Here is a 16,868-nt window from a genome sequence, read left to right as displayed (position 1 = left end):
TTCACGCCGTTAATACGACACACATCTAAATCATCGCAGGTGCAGCCAATAGGCCTTTTTAAAAGATATATCACAGAAGGAAAAGCGGCCTCTGCTGTTCATGCTAGCTCACTCTCATTCTGTCATGGCCTACTGGGTCACTACCACACAGCCATCGTTCACGTTATTACTAACACCTGTGCTTTTCCTACATTGACGTGAAGTCTGCCGTGTCTGCACTCCAAGCAACTCGGCGAAGACCCGATCGAAAAAGCAAGAGTCAGGGGTTTCCAAGTCGCAGAACGTCCCTTGGAACACAGTTAAATCAATAATTTGCAACTTGACAATCTGGCTTGAGACTATTTCTTGGCTAGGCAACCTCCGGAGGTCTGTGGTGGTTGTCTGGCAACTGCTTGAGGACAAACAGCCCACATAACGCAACACAAGTCAAATGTTGAATTATTGTTGAGGATTTTGGTTATTCTTTTAATTGCGAGCTCGGTAGCTGTTTTGATTTGGATTTACTTAAGTGGATCTTGAGTTGGGATTGTTTCGTCACACTATACTGAACTTAATTACGTTACATTCCCCCCAATAGATTAGCACGGCTATCCTGAGGATAGATGGTGAAATGAATGTAGCAACATACTAATTGCTCATTTAGAGAGGGTGAAACAAATATTTTGTAGAGATGTTTTCTCACTTTGAAATTAGAGGGTCTTTTTATCTGGGGGTCCGTATCAACAACAGCCCATTGAATCTACTTCACTCTGTAAACTGAGTCGAAAAAAAGCCGATGCTAAGATAAGCACTATACAGAGGGCTGAATAGCTTTGAAAGTTACTGTAAAGGAGATGAATGCAGACACAAGCGTCTCACTTTCTATTTCTCCTCCTCTCGTGTGATCACACATTGAACGCGGAACATCGTGATCCAGCTGGATTTGAACAGCAACAGGATCCACTGACTGTCAGCTGCCAGGAGAGAAATGTATTGCCCTAAAATAAGACTTGCAGTGTGAAACTGGTCAAAATGTGTCGCTGACTTCGTCAGAGAATCACATGATTTTCACCCTCGAGTATTTAACGCGTGTAGCTGAAGATTTGACGTTGGCACTTTAAATAGGCTGTGCACCCGATAACGTTCAGTCATGTGTCTCCCATGAACTTGAAAGTTGTGAGTCAGACATATGTGACTGGGCGTCGGAGCTTTCTCTGCCGCCCGATTGCTTGGTCCCGGAATAGCAGAATGCTTCCCAATAGCTGTTTAATTCGAATGAGGGTTTTATGAGTCGTGATCGAGAGCACATTGGCAATGTGTTGAGTCAATAGCGCCTCCTCTTCTGTGCAGAGCCTCGGCTCATGTGCCGAGCAATTGACCCGAAGATTTATCCAGCTATTTTCTAAAGGTCCCCCATTGGTGGGCCTATACAATCAAGAAGGCAAATGAGTGTTTCAATGGATTTCACTTTCAATTTGAATGCGGAGTGGTTGGAACTCGGCCCCGGCTGAAGGGAGGCCATGGGTAATGAACTCCTTTGTGTCCCGACACTTAAGAGGATCAAACGCTTGAGGCTGTGAAGACATGTCACTGCGAGAGAGATGATTTAACATTGGCTGCTGTAGGTGGTGAATCCTGAGTTTATCCACCGTCTGCTGAAAACCACACACTGTGGAGCCATGTTCCACTCGCATTGGCATCAGTCAATCGGGATTAGTTTGCATATCGGTGTTGCAACAGCTGTAAACCCACCCGGGAGGCTTTGATGTATGGATGTACCCAAAATCAGCACTGGAGGTGGCCTGCAGAGGACTGTGTGGGTCGTACCAACTTTTGTCTGTCTGCATATGCTAAGGGCAGCTGGTTAAGTCTGCATCAAACGGTGAACCTCGGCACGCTGAGCAGGTATACGCTTACTATGGTCCCCATTTTAGAGTATTGGCCTGCTAACAAGCACTAAAAGCAAAGTTTTGCAAGTATTTAGTCTTAAATCAACCTTGTGGTGGCACTGACTGAAAGCAGATGTTAGTGGGGTTCATCTTCTGGGGACCATGAATGAAACGTAATAAAAACTCATCCATCGAACTAAAAGGGAAGGAGTCTCTGTCTGTATGAATGTATTATGTCATTCAAGTTTTTGACAACTGTTCATCCGATCAACTTCACCTTAGTGGGCACTGCACTAGTGTGGAAACATTTGCCAACCCAACAACATGTAGGAAAACAATATTTATTTCATTTTTAAACACTTCACATTTATTTCTTCATCTTCACTGTATTTGCCGTACCTACGCTGTAGAAATGCACAGAAATGTAGAAACTGCATTTACTGCAGTAGCGGGCAATATAGTAAAAACAAAGAAACAACAAGATATACGGTTTCATTCCCAGTAGACAGTTGACATGACAGTCAAAATGCTATGGCATGCTCTATTCATTTTGCCTATCGGTTTTAACTCACGCAATGGTAGGAGAGTGATAATCCTGTTGTGACTTTATCTCCCGCTGACACCCACCACCCGGGACAGGGCGTGGTTCAGACGGGTGACATAACTCTCACAAACTCTCCAGTTCGTCCATTAACAGCCTGAGAGCTTTCGTGTCCCGTGGAAGGGACGTGAACTGTCGCGGCTCAGAGAATCAGGGCCAGCCAGCCGGCGATCATAGCCATGCCCCCCATGGGAGCCATCTTGCGAAGACCAGGGTCCCCCGTCATGGCCTGGTGGTACAGGGAGCCACAGAACATCCCCATGCCCGCTATCAGGAGCGTACCAGCCTGTATTGAGGGGGAGACAGATGTGAGACTCGTCAAACTGAACCTGAACACTATTAGACAGAAGTAGTGGGGCTGTAAGAATAGCTCATTCTGAATTGGAGAAAGGAAGTATATGATGTCCCACAGGAAACGCCGAGCCTGGAGGCAATGTGACAGCCAAGAGATCCTGTTGGTTTGGCCCCCACATGGATCACAGCTAATCTGGCTTGATTTTCAATCACATCTTTTGTGGTTAATGGATCTTAAAGATAACCTTTACACTGCACATACTTGGCGTGTGCTGGGGATTCCATTTGTCACAATGTGATGAAGCCAGGACACACAAGACAAATCCTTAACGACAACTTCACTGCTCCTTTGCCAGCTGTTAGCCACGGGGTTGTAGTTACGGCTTAAACGGAGACTGGTTTTCTGAGTGGGGAGTCGGGTCAGACGGGTAATGGCAGAATTACACCGTCACACTCGTTACATTTTTAAAAAGGGACACTCAAGTGCATCCAGCCCTGAGAGTTGGTATTAAAGGCTGGCATACTCACCACAACGGGTTTGCCAGAGTGGGCAGCACCCAGCAGGGCCAGGCTGTGGTAGAAATGGTACTTGTTGGCGGTTTCAAAAAGCTGGAGAGACACAAACACACAGAGACACAGAGGGTTCAGAAAGATTGTGCCTGGAAAAGCTAGCCCAGGGCTACTACTGTACAGTGTAAATGGACTACAAGACAGTATTTAAAGGGTAACTTAGGTAGTTTTCCAACCTTATTTTCCTCTGTTTTTTGTGTCAAAGTGACGAACGGGGACAACGTTTTTGTTGATTGAATTTGACTGATTGTATTACGGGAGAACGCTGCAGACGGCAGCCACCAAACTCTCACAACCCTCACGTTTACACCGTTGTCTTCCAGCTACATGTCACATGACACAATAATGTGGGGAAATAGGGTCCAGGTTGAAGTTACCCTTTGAGTTGCTACTAGTGCAAAAGGGGAGTTGGTTACTATCATCCACCTATTGCATCATTGTAATCACTCAATGACTCTATTCTAAACGAGATATTTTAAAAAACCCTTTTCAATGTCTTTCGCCATTCAGAAAGTTTCCACATAAATATGATTGGGAAAGAAACCAAACTCACAGGCACTTGAGTAAAAAAAACAACAACACTGCTACAGTAAGTCTAACTGCATAATCAAGATCATGATCTCTGAAGTAGAAACTGTATTGGGAAAAAAATAACATAATATCACAATATGGGATCACAGTAGGCCTACTACATACATACCACTCTCTGGTAGTCATCAGGGTCGCTGTTTTTGAAACCTAAAGAAATAAATATGGAAGAGAAAAGGACAATTAAATATTATCAGATGGAAGTCCGTAAAGCGAAATATTATGAAAGGGGGGTCTGTGACTTAATGTGTCTCAATTCAGGAGTCCTTGACACACGTTTGCCTTTAAGTAAGCCTTCCTCCACCATGTCTCACAATGGGAGCGGGTCACATTGATTACACAAAGTGTATATTTGACTAAAACAACGCGCTGCTTGGTGTGTCTTTTGGATGCCGAATGAATCATCAGCCAAAGAAACATAAACACAGCCGGTATTTGGTCTTATTGCATCACGCAGCTGCGTCGGTACAGAAGACAATCTTGAATTGGCATTTTTTGGGACGGAGGCTGGAGCGGTAAGCGTTGACTTGGCTTTGTTTTCCGGACTGTGTAACGATACTTAAAGACTCGTGCATGAGTGTGGACTGTAAGCTAACGTAGACTTCCTACCGTGAGCCCCGTATGCCCCTGCTGCCACTGCAGAAGCCCCCGACAGAGCCGCTAACCTTCGGACAACAACAGACGCAGTCATGTTTCGCAGGCGCGTGTGTAGCCGACAAGCGGAAGACTGACGGAAATGGTGCCTTCACTGTCCTCTGATAAATGCCTAACTCTGAAATCAGGGATTACGAACATGGTCCTTGGGCTCTCTCGCTCTCTCTCTTTCTCTTTCTCTTTCTCTTTCTCGTTCTCTGTATGTACCTCAATTGTGGGATTTCTCAGTCTATTATTCGGCTCACGGACATTTCCATGTCTCAATTGTTTATTTAATTTCCAAGTAAAAAAAGAAAAAAAAAATTTCAAGTAATAAAAGAAATGCATGTACTAGACGGCCTACAAAGAACACAAAACCCACAATTTATTTGGCACCACGCCACTTCTTTTGGTGAGTCGTCCGCATGTTGTGCTAATTACGACATTCCGCTGAGTCCATGAAGGCGGCATCACAGAGAGACGATGCTGCGCTCGAGCCAAAGGTTCCTGGCTGCCAGGCACATCCGTTATCCGTGTGGAGGCTTGAACCAAAATGGCGTATGCCATGCTCCAGTTTCAGCCCACTGGCAAACGTCATAACTGTACCAAATAGACCTGACACTTCAGCACTCTAGTGATACCTCAGGCTTCGGACATAGGCTGGTCACTTCCGACTTTCAATGCTTTCATTTGATATTGCAGGATACACTGCAACCAGGATGAAAGTAAAAATAAAATGTTATTCTGTCAGCTCATACTCACTGTTATTCAGTCACCTCTATTCTCAAATGGAAAAAGAAAATCCGACAGTTTCTTTTATTTTTATTTGTTTTTACCTTTGCTTTGTTTAAGGTTTCACATCTGAAATGCATTATTCATGGCAGGGCTGAATTGTACTCTTGTGCTGCTTTTGTATGAATAATAAATTTCTCTGGGGTTGCGTGGCTTTAGAAAGGGTCTTTAATGTTCTGCTTTTTTTCAGCATCGGGGTATGCACCAAATTGCCACATAACACTGAATGATAGGCTCAGCGGTGCGGACGGTGCATTAGTGTCCAGCACTTTGCAATTTGGCCATCACTGCAATTTAAACACTGGTGATTTTCTCTGCAGAGGTGTTGGGGACTCATGTTGATGTAACCCCTTTGATGAAAACACACTGATCCCTGCAGAGAGCCCACCAAAAGGGGGTGCTGTATCGCTTTCTAATCTGCCAAAGTTTGTCCAGAGTTGGCGTGTGCGTGTGCGTGTGCGTGTGTGTGTGTGTGTGTGTGTGTGTGTGTGGAGGGGGCGTGGGGGACTTCTTCCAATTATCATATTGAAATTACTCAGGGTCACACTGCATTACCGGAGAGCCGCTAGACCACAGTTTCCGTCGAGTCTCGTCCTTAGCTGACTTTGACACAGCGTTAACACAATGCATACAATTAACACATCTTAATTACCATGTAGCGAATTAAAAATAAGCCCCGTGAGTTGCAGGCCCTCATCATCAACTCCCGAACCAAACCTGTGGCCAGCGGGTGCTTGTGTTAGCGTGCGCGTGGACTTTCCCTTGGCATGATGTCTGTGGAGCCCTTTCCGCATGTTGGGTTGTGTGCAGAAGGATGCTTGCTTACTGTGCACACACTCGCACCCACACACACACAGGTCATTTTCATTCTGGCCCATGGTAGATGGGACAGCAAGGGCAACAATGAACTATGGCTTTACAGCTTGTTGTCGCGGACGAGCAGCAAATTATCTCCACGTCCCAGCAGCCGTGTGCCGTGAGGTTCCTTCCAAGAGTCAACATCCATCTCACTTCAGCCCTCCAGCCCACCCGCCTAGCATCTCCTCTCCTCTCCGGCGACTTCTTCACCCGTCCACAAACCTTGGTGTGTTTGAATAGAGGCCTGTGCATGTATGTGTGTGTGATCCCCTGAGATTGTTTGCCCCCCCCCGGGATTGTCTTGTCTTGCGATCGAGCTGCCGTCCGAGGAAAACATTCAGCTCTGGCGAAAAACAGTCAAGCGGCCGACAAGCAGAACATTACTTGCTTTAAAACGAGGGTATCGAGCGAGCGCCTCCTTCCAAATTGGAACCGGTGGCTTGTCTTGCAACCTGCACGTTTGCATGACAGCTGCTGTATTTCATCCTGGTGCCACCTTTTCTTTGTGGTGAGGATGACAATGGTGGGGTGTGAGGATGACAGAGGAAGATGCCTTCCTAGGAATGCTTCCATCTCCACATTTTAAAACAAGTGTATCTCACTTTTCTTTCAGCTTAATGTAGGCCTATGCCCAGGGTTGTTTTCAAAATCCAATTTCCAATTCTTGTTAACTATGTTGTTAAGGTATATGCGTCTTTGTTCTATAAGGGAATTTTAATGCATGGCAGGTAAAGTAGAAGCAGCCGGTCTAGTCTGCATACAAATAAACATTGTGCTTTGTTTGTCGTTAGTAACAAGACAGATGGGAACACCTGGCGAGGCCTCACAGTTGTCATTATTGAAAGGATTGTGATAGACTCTGAGTGATTCCAAAATAAAAAACAGGACGACTCCGTCCTGCCAGCAATGGAATATCCTCGTGTGCCGAAAGCTTTGCCCGCTGGCCGGCGTGCTCTCGTCCTCTGTTGGATTTTTAAAAAAGAACCCAAAATTTCTGAAATTCTCAATTTGCCTTGATGCGTTTTGACGGGTTGCAGCCCCTCACTGTCTCCTGCTTGCTTTGAGGAGCCAATTATCTATCCGTTTGGGCACTTTCATGTCTCCCGAGATGTTTAGTCGCAAACGTACGTATTGTGCCCCTGTGTCACGGCTTTTCATGCTGTCACGGCTTTTCATGCTCCGGCTCTGTCACTCGTCGATGTCACCGCATCCCTTTCAGCTAAGAAGGGAAGAATGAGGGGGAGAGGGAGAGGAAGGGAGGTGGAGAGAGAGAGAGAGATGGAAGAGACGGGCCTGTCGAGTGACATTTTGTCTGGGCGTCCAGGCTATTGTGTGCTAGGGGAGACAACACCAGTCATTGTCATTACACTGGCTGGCAGAGCGGCACATACACTGGACTAAGACAGCCCCAAGTGCACACACACACACACACAATAGTATTTGTCTCCATTCTCATGTCTGCACTGAAACATATTGTTTTGTGGATGTTTCCTTCTTCTTTTGTTGCTAGCGTGGCAGGTTGTTTCTGCACGTGCAGCTCCGCACTACACAATGAAAGCACAGTGGACTCATTATTAATCCACTGAATGATACTGAAACTAAGTCTCTCTCTCTCTGCTGGATGTCAGGTTGTTTGTACCCAGCGTTTTTGCATGCGTACAAAAACAAGCACTCGAGCATTTAATCTCAAATATGCACACACACACACACACACACACACACACACACACACAAAGTTGCGGTTTCAGCCGGCTCCCCACGCTGAGCGAGCATAATTAGCAGACTCGTTAAGCTCATCTGCATCCCTCTTCAAAGGAGATCGATGCAGATGTGTAGGATTTAGCCACTGGCGGCAATTAGGCCAAAATAAATCCTAGCTGGAGAAAGTCGGCTACAGCGAGGCAAAGAGTCGGCTCCATCGCTGGGAATGAATGGGTTTTCTGCCCCTGCACTGAGCGCATAATGGAATCCAAAATGAATGCTTTCATTTACTCTCCTGTCAAATCTAGTTCTGTTTAATCACGTTTGGTACCAGCCCTCCTGGTTATCACACAATCCCAGGCTTTGAGGTACAAGTATTGGTTGTGCAGCTGAAATCCTGATGTATCTTATTCATCTGTGCAGTTGAGCTCCGTCAGTGTTGAAAAACACATCAGTGAGCCGCACAGGTTCTTTTATGACCATGAACGCACACTCTGTAGTCTATTTTAACTCAATGAAGCAACTTGTGGAGAAGATTCTCTCTTTTCTCACAGTCCATCTGTTGCAAGGACTTGGGGCACTTGTCAAACCTCTTATGGATGGCTTTGACCGTGGATCGAGCTCCTGTGGGGCAGACACTGAGCAGAGGAGTTTTAGAAACGGAGCTTTTCTGAGTTAGTCAGCAGTTTGCTCATCTCAGCGCTGGCAGCTTCACTTTTTGTTTTCCCGCTCTGGTTCCTCCAGAATGACTCAACAGGCATGTATTTAAAAGTACTACAATGAACCTTGAACTGTTTATGAAACAGTCTCAATGTAATCCTGATGCCTCTTTATGACCCATAAGCGAACCAGACTGTCAGCGAGAAGATTGCCGATTTCTTTACAGTTATACTTCATGCTTAGCATCAGTGCCACTCGGTCCGATTCTGATGAAATATGACAAAAAAATGCAGGTCCAGTAGAAACTTCTACTGGAGGCACGGAAGAACCAGAACCAGGACTTTGCAGGACAGACTGTCAGACCCCGCTTCAGTAAAATAATACGTTTTCCAAAGGGAATCTGGTGCTTGGAATCACTACCGCTTTTGTCCACAGGGACCGCCAAAATCAACACAAAATGAAAGTTCCTCACAGTAGCTTTATAATCGAAAAAAAAAAGAATATTACTGAATAAATAAAATAAGCAAATAAGTTTAAAAAAAAAGTAAATAAAATATCCCCAAAATGTAATGTGCACAGTAACTATGGTTACATAAGTATTGCATAACTGGGGCTGCCACAGATTATTGTTAATTTTGATTTGGTGGCTGAGATTGTCCGTCCTTGACTCGGGTCATGAAGGAACATCACATCCTGTTTTTGATTGCTTCCTTTCACATTGTCCTCGATGCTTTCCACCATTGCTCCATACCCACGTTCATGCTTGTGTGAGGGTCAGAGAGTAAGATACATAGAGGCAGCGGATTAGCCCGCAAGCGCCTTCATCAAAGTTGTCAGACAACATGTTTTCCAGTCACATCGGGGCTTCATCTTAAGGGCTGCTCAGGTCATCCATTCCATTCACTTCACCTTGCATATTCCTCCCATCTTCCAGCTCCATCAGTCTGTTTTCACACCTCTGATGAGACCCCTTCTGAATGCTTCCTTTTCTACAACAAAACATGAATTTCGCATTGATTGACACGCAGATGCCTGGAGCTAAATTCAAGGCTGAGAGTAGGAGGGGGAGGGATGGATGCATTTGTAAGTATGTTTAACATTATAAGGCTTTAACAGTGCAGTCAGCAGGAAGAAATATTGGTCACTGCATGTTTCTGTAAACCACGGATAGTTTGAAGGTCGATGTTTTTGCTTTTGTTCATTGGACACCAATTGACGTAGTACACCGGGTGACGTAGTAAATCAAGTGACCATTATTGAGAGTTGATTGATAATAACGTGACTAAAAGTTACGTGATATAATAACTAACACACGAAGCGAGAAGTTGGGTGAAGTTAAGTGTGGGTGGGAGGGGTGGTGAATGGGTTGAAAATAAACAGGACTTTCACCCAGGAGACCACTGTTTGTGTCCTCTGTGAAAACCAAAGAAAACGTTGACTTTAATCAGAATCAAAGTCAGAATCAGAGCCGTTTATTTTGCCAGAGTATGTTGCACATATAAGGAATTTTACATGGTGGATAGTGCAGAACATTAAACAATCAACACAGTGCAAATAATTGAAACTTACAATAAAATATAGTGCACAGACAAACAGATAACAGTACTTTTTCTATATTTTTAACGAAGTCATTATTTTGACATTGTTTCCTGGACTCATTAGTCAAGTACCTGCAGAGAAGTTGAGCCAAAGAGGAGATGTTTTTTTATACTATCTCAAAGGTAAGTATTGGGGGAACATTTTCACAATGGAATATCTTCATTCATGAGTGAATCAGCTCCATTGGTGAGTAGCAGGTCTTATGTAGTGCTGCTCTGCTAAACCAGCGTATTGGCTCATCTTTTTCTTTTACATTTCCAGGTCCCATCGTGTGCAAGAAACAAATGTCGCTCTGCTACGCCTCCATCCGTCCACTGTTTCACATTGTAGGAATAATTTCTCTTTCTTTCTTCATTTTCTAACTACTTTCCTTAAAATGGGAGCATCCACTGTCTGCCTTAACTATACAGTTAATCTGTATGCAGCTTTCACAGTGAGGGTATTTCTCTTACAGCTGTTATCTATAATTGCAAAGAAGACATAATTACCTTTTGCCAAGTTTGGCAGGAAAGACAGACAAACACTTTGACAGAGCTGCACTTATTATTGAGGACATACAAGTGTTAGCTTGAAGAATATCTCATTAAATCTCATAAAAACAGAAGAAAGTGTTATTATTCTGTGTACCTGCGGAGGCAGATATTGACAATTTCAAGATACAATTGTTAAGCAATTGTCAGAGTTGTATCTGTTGAAGAATGTTGCTACAGATCCTACAAACATTCTGTTGAGTGTTTCTCTTTAATTCATTTTTTTGTTGATACTTTCTTTGCCTCCAGCAAACGTAAAAGCAAAAGAACATTTCAAGGCTCCCCTTTCCTCTTGTAAACCAATTTAAACAAACTTTCATTTTTTTGCTTCTTAGCTGCGGTGGTATCTCTCCTATGCAGATGCATTTGGTTTAATTTGCCTCCGCCCCCATGCAATGGAGGTGAATGGAATTTGTGATGCTCTCAGCGTTGCAATATGGCATTGGACAAAATTAGTTTCTTCCGCTGCACCTGGTTACTCTGGATAATCCGCACTTTCAACTCAAGACAAACTCACTGTGTCAGATGAAAGATGTGTGCTCGTTACTGTTCTGAATTACAAAAGTACTCGAGTAGGAGTCTTCACTACGTTACTCTGAATATGTACATCCCTCACCGACAGAGAGTCCACATGAAAATTGTTGGCACAGAGGTCTGATGGTTATCCAGCATCCAAGTCACTTTGGTCCCATGAACATTAAAGCTGCATGGCCACTTGGGGGCATCAGAACCAGCTAAAAACACAACTCAGACATATTATCACCAAATAAAGTTATTATATTAGTACAATACATGGCCTTAATTGGCCTTAAAAACAAAATAATGAGCTGAAAGAGGCTAAAACGCTCCATTGAACTGAGAGAAATGGTGCTGTCAGGTGATCATTTTCTTTCACATACTCATTTGAGCAATTGTTGTACAACAATGTATTGGTTTGTGCGGCTTTAACCACTTCCACTATACATGTTCCACTCCGGTCAGGCGTGCCGCTCCTGCTATGCCTCTACTTTTCCTTTTCCTGACATCGACATCCTTTTAATAGCAACTGCTCCATCGCTCTATGTCCATTGCAAATCCACAAAGGAATCTTTTAGCCACTATGCTCTGTTGTACAAATTGCATGTAGTATTGTCTGCAGTACTTTGTATTTGTTTAATTCTCACGTAGATCCTCCTCTCTGCTGCTGCAACAAAGCCCAGTTCCCCCATGAGGACTATTGAGGTTCCATCTAATCACCTAATCTAATAATGCTGAAAAGTTCAAGCGTTCTACACATCACGAGCAAATTGTTGCTTTAAGCCGAACGTTGTCCATCTGGAACACCGATGTTGCTCGCGATGGAGTCGTTGAGACGTCTGTCATTCGGATGCTCTTCCCAGGGGAGCCACTTCCTGCTTCCATTATGTTGATTTACCTCTGCGCCGCATTCCGCCTCTCTGTTTCTGAACGCTTTGCTCACAAGGCAAGCAAGCTGCAACAGAAACAAAAGGAATGTGAGCAGTGGGTGAATCAAATGTATCCAAAACAATTACAGTCAGCAAAATGTGAGGCTGGGATTAGTCTGCCCAATAGCCTGGAAAATGATGTCTCGTTCAGCTTATTATTCATAATGTGCATGCCCACAGAAACACACATAGACACTCAAGTAGGCTGGAGTGAACCGGCACACACTAGTGTTTGTACTGGTGCTTGTGTTACACAGTGACAGAGCGTGATGCAAAGTGGAAGCTTTTTACGGATGATATCGCTTTATTGCAAGTTTTATTTCTGTTGTTTTCTGTTGTTTGCTCCTTCCTGTTTTACTTCCTGGTTTAAATGTGATCTACTGTACTTGCCGTAGTTGTACTTTTTTTCTGTGGGAATAAGGATTATAACAAAAATCCTGAATCAAATAAAGTGGTTTAGATTATGATTTGGATTTTGCTATCAATTGTTATCGATTGTTATTGTTATTTGAGATGGGGCTATGTTAAGAAGATGGCTTGGTAGCTGATCAGCATGCCCTTTTTAAGTGTGTGAGAGTTTTGCAATGCTCAAATGTCCTCGTAAGAAGAGAGGGAAACCGTTTTGTTTCCATCTAAAGGCCTAAAGTGAGAACAATGTCAGATTAAGCCTATGATAGGTGCGATGAGTCCAACTTTATACAGCACAAATGGCATCCTCAGGACTTGTGTGTGAATGTGTGAGCATAACATTTGCTGTCGGCCGTCACAAGAAGAGGAGGCCTCCTCCATCCTCAATTAAAATAAGCACATTTCCCCTTGATGTGAGTTTCCCCTGCACATGAATAACACATCAGTCCTCTCATTCCCCCACTGTACACACACACACACAGACACACCCACACACACACAGGCACAGGCCCAAGTACAGTCAGGGTTTATGAACCTATTACTGTTGATAATGACGATGTGTGCATATATGATCACAAGGCCATGAACCAAAAGTTTCTGGGGCAGAGGAAGTCATGAAAAATGCAAAGTCACACCGTGCCGTTGTCTTTCTTTGCAGCTCGCTGTGGCAGCCATGCATCAATGGGACATGTGGCTCTGCGATTAGCACTGGCCGGTGTGTCGACGCAGGGACCAGGCCAGCGCTCAGATGGGTGCAATTAAAAAGCAGATGCCACTCGAGACAATGGGGCGTGAACGTGTACTTGTATGTGGTAGGGGGATGCTGAGCTATATAGACTGATAGGGGGGGGAGGTGGGCTAGCGTCTTAACGGTGGGAACCAATGCAAGTTTAGCATTAATCTGACAGGCTCCCCCGCTGCTGCAGATCAGAGGAGAAGGAAACGATCCCCGACCCCAAGGGGCTGGAGGCTTGCTGGGGAGCGGAGATATGAGAAAACAGGGAGGGAGGAGAGCAGTGGGAAACGGAAGAGAGGTAAGGAAAACTGGTTCACATGCCGGCTGGAGGTGGAAGAACGGGATTATTGTGACATGGTGTGTGGATGTCAAAATAGAGAAAAGCGAGAAGGTGGAGGGGGGGTTGGAAACCACTGGGAGTAGAGTGGGCGATGTTGCATAGAGATGAGCTGGAGACGGACGAGGAGTTACGGTGTATTTGGTTTTACTGGGGAGTTTTCCATCATCTTAACGATTATATTATTGGAGATAAAACTTAGCTGAATTTCAGGAGCAGGACCACACCTCAGCCACTCGCCCACTTCCGGCCACACTCCTATAAATACCTACCCACTCTAAGCCTCGGCATGCTCGCGTTTCCTGCACTCGCAACCGGAACACCACGCAGAGGACGCTGCCAACCGCCATCGAGAGGGTCCGGGCAGCCAAACCCGCGATCTCCACCTCGCCGACCAGCTGCATCCACCCGCCAGCATCTGACAATACGAAGAGTCGGACTCACGGCCGTCCTCCTTTAACTCACATCTCGGTGGCAGAGGGAGACCCGCTACCTCCAGACGTAGACAACGGAAACGTAAATCCAGCTCTCTCCTTCTTCGCTCGCTCCAGACCCAGCTCCGACGACTCTGGCTACCCGGCACGCAGCGCTCAAAGACGCCGCCACCCCTACACGCTCCAGCCAGGTCCCCCATCGAAGACGCACCAGCTGATATCTCCAACTGGACCACAGTCCGCCTGCTAAGAGCATCGAAACAACAAAGCAAACCGTGCCAACTCCTCACAACTTTCCCAAAGTCACGTTAGGAAAAACAAACAAACACAAACGTACCTACATCCAAACACACCGGCGTGACGCCAGCGACCGTGACGCCACCACGCACCCCGAAACTCCGCCCCCAACCCACAAAGTTCCGGGTTGCCAGGTCGCAGCGCCTCACCTCTCATCCCCCTCCACCACCTCAGGCAAAATCAACTCTCCAAAGCCGCAAGAGACGCCGACTCTATCTTCCTACCTTCCATTTCCACAGCATTCCATCCCACCTTTTGGCCGGATTCACCCGTCTGTCCCTTCACTGTTCCCCTACACCACCCTTCTTCTGTCTATACCCAGGCACCGGGTTGCCAGGTCTTCTTTCCTCTGTCCCCCTTTCTAAGCTGCCCCCCCCCCTCTAAGCTGTCAGCACCGGGTTGCCAGGTCTTCTTTCCTCTGTCCCCCTTTCTAAGCGCCCCCCCCCCCCTCTAAGCTGTCGGCTTAGAGGGGGGGGGGGTCCAGGTTTCAACCGGGTTGCCAGGTTCCCTCTCCTCTGTCCCCCTCCCCTATCCTGCTTTTCCTACTACGCATACTCTTCCCACCATGCAGATTCCTGGCACCGGGTTGCCAGGTCTTCTTGCCTCTGTCCCCCTCTCTAAGCTGTCCCCCTCTCTAAGCGCAACAACGCAACCACTGAACGCAACAACGCAACCACTGAACGCAGCAAGCAACAATGAACCGCAGCAAGCAACAACGAATCGCAGAGAGAGAGAGAAAAAGAAGAGAGGAAAGAAGGAAGAGAGGAGAGAGAGAGGAAGAAAGAAAAGACAGCAAGTAGAGAAGAAAGAGAAAGGAAGAGAGAAAAGAAAGGAAGAAAGAGAGAAGAGAAAAAGCTTCCAGCGATGGATCCACACAATTGGCCAACAACGATGCCGCTCCCTCTGCCGTCTTTTGGGGGGTTTTCCACGACGTTTGCCGTAGACCAGCCTCGGATCTTGCAAGCAGATGCCAAGTCGTTTCCCCTCATGCTACGAAATCGGACCAATAGTAGCCACAGCATCACGTGGGGCTGCGGATGGCCCAGCAGTCCATCTCTTAAACTCCTGACAACCTAGCAGTCGGTTACCCAATCATCAAATGGTGCTGCGACACCCGTCCGCCGAGGGTGCATCCTCGATGCAGCTCACGTCTGGGCCACCGCAATGCCATGGCTTTCTCGTTTCCCATTCCAGGAGTTCAGCCCTCCTGCAGACACCCGTCCAACATCTATTCGGCCATATCCAACACCGTCTTTAGACCCACGAATCCTCACTCGATCTTGCCGACCAGCGCACAGGCTTATTTTGGGGGTCTGCAAGGCCCGGGAGCCGCAGTGGATCCTCAGCTAAGCCTCCCCCAAACCGCATCAGGCCAAATCTCCATCAACCATTCCTCAACACTCCAAACAACCGACGAAGGCTCGCTCCGGCCGAGGTGGGGGCCTAAGCTAGTGAATGTCTTTTTGGTGGTGTGATGTGACACATTTGGTTTGGCCTGTGATGCTGTACTGAGACCTGCTTGATCACCGGCGTTCATGGCCAACATTCCTGTTTTCGAGACACTATGTTTGTGACAGATTTATGATTGGAATAACACAACACTCAAATTAATCCTCATGTTCCCAGCTTTGAGAAGATGTATACCACTTCTATGTGGCACATACTGTTGACCTGCTGTCTCCCCCATCCTCCCCTGTAAAGACAACAATGGGTCTACAGCATGTGGGTCTCTTAGAGATTAATTTCTTCAGATCTCATTTATCCTTGAATTTATTAATGAGTTAGCAGCTGGGTTCATTTGGAGCCGTGTCTCTCTCCACTTGATGAATGTCCTGCTCTGCCTTTGGTTTCCATTGACCCCTGCGCGCTTCATTGCTCCTCTCTGTTCACCAGCTATAGGCGCTAACTTTGTCTCCCCGCTAGTTTTGATAACAGCATTGATGGCCCTCGATGAAATCAGTCAATGTGCCTCCACATGTTCATCTGACGACAGAAACAGAACGACATCAGCAGTGCTGTCAGACAGAGACTTTCCCGTGCTGGGACCAAGTGGGATATGTGATCATCTGGAGAGCACTAATGTATTATTCTGTCGTTTGGTAATAAACCAGGGATTCATTATCACATTACAGCAAGGGTCACACCTCAGGGTGACTGACAACTGATAGCTATGTTTACTGCTAAGTGCCATTGACGCTCCATTGAACTATATGCTGAAGCCATCATTCTGTCTCATGCCTGACTCGAACGCCACATGCTCAGCAGCTGCTTCTTCACCCCACATGGAACAATGTTCCAAGAAGTTGTTGGCATTTAAAAAAAAAATAAGGCTCAAACATAAAATCCAACCTCACAGTGGATACGTGAGTATGAGAGAGCTAGAACAGAATGCCTGGAGGTAAAGAGCGGGGGGGGAAAGGGAAAAAGTGATGTTGGAAGTGTGGCGGATACAGACCCGGAGGCAGATGTCTCGTGGTGGGCAGGAAGCTAGAGAGAGGGACGAGAGAAAGAGAAAAG

General features: G+C 46.0%; 1 protein-coding gene across 1 annotated transcript; it reads right to left on the bottom strand.

Annotated features, from left to right (window-relative positions):
• Positions 1-2,195: 2,195 nt before the first annotated feature.
• On the bottom strand, positions 2,196-4,641 carry tmem256 (transmembrane protein 256). Its single transcript, XM_079295439.1, has 4 exons — positions 4,531-4,641; positions 4,034-4,071; positions 3,292-3,372; positions 2,196-2,755 (listed from the first exon to the last, which is right to left on the bottom strand). The coding sequence occupies exons 1-4, from the start codon at positions 4,610-4,612 to the stop codon at positions 2,612-2,614; spliced, it is 345 nt and encodes a 114-aa protein (XP_079151565.1). The 5' UTR covers positions 4,613-4,641; the 3' UTR covers positions 2,196-2,611.
• Positions 4,642-16,868: the final 12,227 nt, after the last annotated feature.

This window comes from Melanostigma gelatinosum (assembly GCF_949748355.1).
Source record: "Melanostigma gelatinosum genome assembly, chromosome: 23".
Lineage (NCBI taxonomy): Eukaryota > Metazoa > Chordata > Actinopteri > Perciformes > Zoarcidae > Melanostigma > Melanostigma gelatinosum.
This window is presented reverse-complemented; position numbering and strand designations above follow the sequence as displayed.